This window comes from Amphimedon queenslandica, unplaced genomic scaffold (assembly GCF_000090795.2).
Source record: "Amphimedon queenslandica unplaced genomic scaffold, v1.1 AMPQUscaffold_8897_Cont19163, whole genome shotgun sequence".
NCBI classification, from domain to species: Eukaryota; Metazoa; Porifera; class Demospongiae; order Haplosclerida; family Niphatidae; genus Amphimedon; species Amphimedon queenslandica.
In genome coordinates, this window is record NW_003550830.1 from 1 (window position 1) to 2916 (window position 2916).

At 35.2% G+C, this 2916-nt stretch overlaps 2 protein-coding genes across 2 annotated transcripts; both read left to right on the forward strand.

Moving 5' to 3' along the window:
• Positions 1-6: 6 nt before the first annotated feature.
• On the forward strand, positions 7-764 carry LOC109591124 (uncharacterized). The gene is made up of 6 exons (XM_020006918.1): positions 7-29; positions 76-153; positions 202-255; positions 310-375; positions 426-480; positions 532-764. Exons 2-6 carry the CDS (start codon positions 110-112, stop codon positions 631-633), a joined length of 321 nt encoding a protein of 106 aa, XP_019862477.1. The 5' UTR covers positions 7-29; positions 76-109; the 3' UTR covers positions 634-764.
• An 832-nt stretch (positions 765-1596) lies between these two features.
• On the forward strand, positions 1597-2754 carry LOC100632014 (sushi, nidogen and EGF-like domain-containing protein 1; the record flags this gene model as incomplete). Its single annotated transcript, XM_003391471.1, has 5 exons — positions 1597-1648; positions 1704-1843; positions 1889-2170; positions 2219-2513; positions 2575-2754. Coding segments are annotated over exons 1-5 (949 nt in total), but the record flags the coding sequence as incomplete, so codon positions are not given.
• Positions 2755-2916: the final 162 nt, after the last annotated feature.

Consider the following 2916-nt stretch of genomic DNA (forward strand, 5'->3'; position numbering starts at 1 on the left):
ATGAGTAGGAGGAGAAGAAAGAGAGAGAAGTAAGTTTTTTTGAACTTGTGTGTCCTTTTTTGATGCTTTTAGTAGTGACTCAAATGAATATGAAAGTGCTAACAACAAGATGTACATAAATGAATATGATCCAGATAATGAGATGAAAGAACTGTAAGTATAACTCAACTCTCATTGTAGATTCATTTGTCTTTTATTAAGATCTTTTGCTGATATAAAAAGCTCACCTCGAAATGGAGATGAGAAGAAAGCAAGGTAGCTACTATAATACTTAAATACACCTATATACTTGTTAATTTTTATCTTTAGTGGTGATAATAAAAACATTTATGATGTCCCAATTACCTCCAGTAAAAAAGCAACAACATTGTCTGTGTAAGCCTATTGCTTTATAAATGCATGTGCATTGCTGTTAATATTAATAGGAACACATCTCGACCTGCTGACTACGAATATGATACTGTAACTAGCCCTGAAGAGGTGAAAATAAAACATTTATATTGCAGAAAGGCATTGTTTGCTCCCATATAGGCATCGATAAACTTTGAAGGAAATGAGGGCTCATCAATGATGGAAGTAAAGTTGTACTTTACTGATGATTCCAGTGATGAGGAAGAGATTAAGAAGAAATGAAAACAATAACAATACCTTTATTTTCTGTTGTGTATTTTTACTTGCATACATATATACCTTCTAAAGTGGACTCATTATAAAGAATGGTTGTTTATGCTATAAAAATAGTTCATGTAGAGATTTATTAGAAATATTCATCAATTGATCCTATAGCTAGCTCATATAGAGCCTTTTGTGTGACAAAAAAGTGTATCAAATCCTTGAGGATATAACCAGAGCATTGCTGCACTCTTTCTTAATTATATTGTTAAAATGAAATGAACCAAGTGATGTATAAAACAACCTGTAATTGTTGTACACCCACACGTACCCAACTAGCTCAATGCTCTGAAATAGAACCAAGTTAAGCATTAGCATGAACATTCCAGCTGAGAGAGAGCCTATGGTTAAACGTAATCTAGGGAGTCCTTGTACCCAGCGAGTTATCATCTCCAGTAATATCAAGATGAAGAAGTATGGAGTTACCTACACAAAATATACTATGCATTACTCGTATGACATGTCTACATCTTGAAGCATTGGGTCATTAATATTCATAGTTGATAATTTATGATCAATCATTAGTTTTAGCTACACTTTTTCCCACTAGAGTGTATGCATATTATTATGTGTACATACTTTATTCATTTTAGCACATTTTGGGACTGTATTATTAGGTTATGATAATGGAGGTGTAATGTCATTATTTAAGGTAAAGGTGCAAAAAATCAGTCAAAGAGACTCTGTACTCACATCTGTTATGTAATCAGGGACCCTGTCTAGTGTCTGGAAAGTGGAAACCAGCCAATGGCGGGATAGTGTTAACTCTAATATTTATGAATTTTATGATGTTATAGTGCAAGTGCTAGTGCAGTGTTGGTGTCGAGCCACACCCATTTACAGGTGTGGCTCCTCTAGATCTATAAATTTGGAGAGCAAAAATTAATTTTTTTCATATAATTTCAAGAGTCAGAACGAGTCAGAATGAATCTGGGATATTTGCTGTTGCTGTTTTTGTCGCTGTTGCTTCAAAGCTGTCAGTATTTTGTGTTACTAATAAAATTATATCAGTATTATCATTTTTTTTGCAGGTCTTTCTGTCCCCATATCACGTTTCTATGCATATGGAGAATCAACAGATGAAACTTTTACTAATGTGGATGATGAATCCACATTCTTAAATCTGACAAGTAACTTTGTCTTTTATGGCACAAATTTCAGTACCGTCTTTGTAAGTGTGAATATTAAAATAGAATGTCTTTCACTCATTATGCAGATAAACAACAATGGTCTCCTTTCATTTAATATGGCAGTTGAGGGATACACATCTGAGCCATTTCCTTTACCTGAAACACTGATTGCTCCATTTTGGGCTGATGTAGACACACGCCGTGGAGCTGGAACAGTCTATTACAGAGAAACTGCTGCTAGTGCCATCGTAAGCAAAGTGGCCCAGGATATTGCACTTGCATTTCCAAACCAGCCTCCATTTACAGCTAAAACTGTTGTAATAGTGACATGGTCTGAAGTTGGATATTATGAGAAGAATGATGACAAAGTATGAATAACATTAACACTCTAATCTTTTCACTTAACATAATTATAGCTCAATACATTTCAATGTGTCCTAGCTACTGATGGAGGTCGTTCCTATGTCATCTTCCTTTACCTTGATGATGGTATAAACTGGGTCACTGGTGATGCAAGTGGTGGTAAAGATGGCATTGGTGGAACAGAAGCTTATGTTGGATTTAACTCTGGAGGGCAAAATGCCACATATTTTGCTGTACAAGGCTCTAGGACGCCAGCAGTGATTGATATTGAAACTACCAGCAACGTAGAAGTAGCAGGACTTTGGATCTTTCAAGTCAATGAAGCTGAAATCATTACTTCTCCAATTGGTGAGCATATAATACAATCCAAATTATTATTATTATCAATATGTACAATCATTTTAAATAGGGTCATGTGGGACTCCAGATCAGTTATATGCGAATGCAACTATTTTGAGCTACAACACTACAACTGTTAATAGTACAGCTACATACAGCTGTGAAAATGGCTACAATTTAGTTGGAGTTTCTGTAAGGACCTGTCAGAGCAGTGGAAATTGGAGTGGGAGCCCACCTTACTGTCAGATTGGTTAGCTACTTATATAAAAACTGCTTGAATCATAACATTTTACAGTAAATTGCACTGAGCTAATGGTTGAATCCAGTGAAGGACTGTCAGTTTCATATTCATCAAACTCTTACTCTTACAACAGTACAGTTACCTATAGCTGTCAAAATGGCTACAATTTAG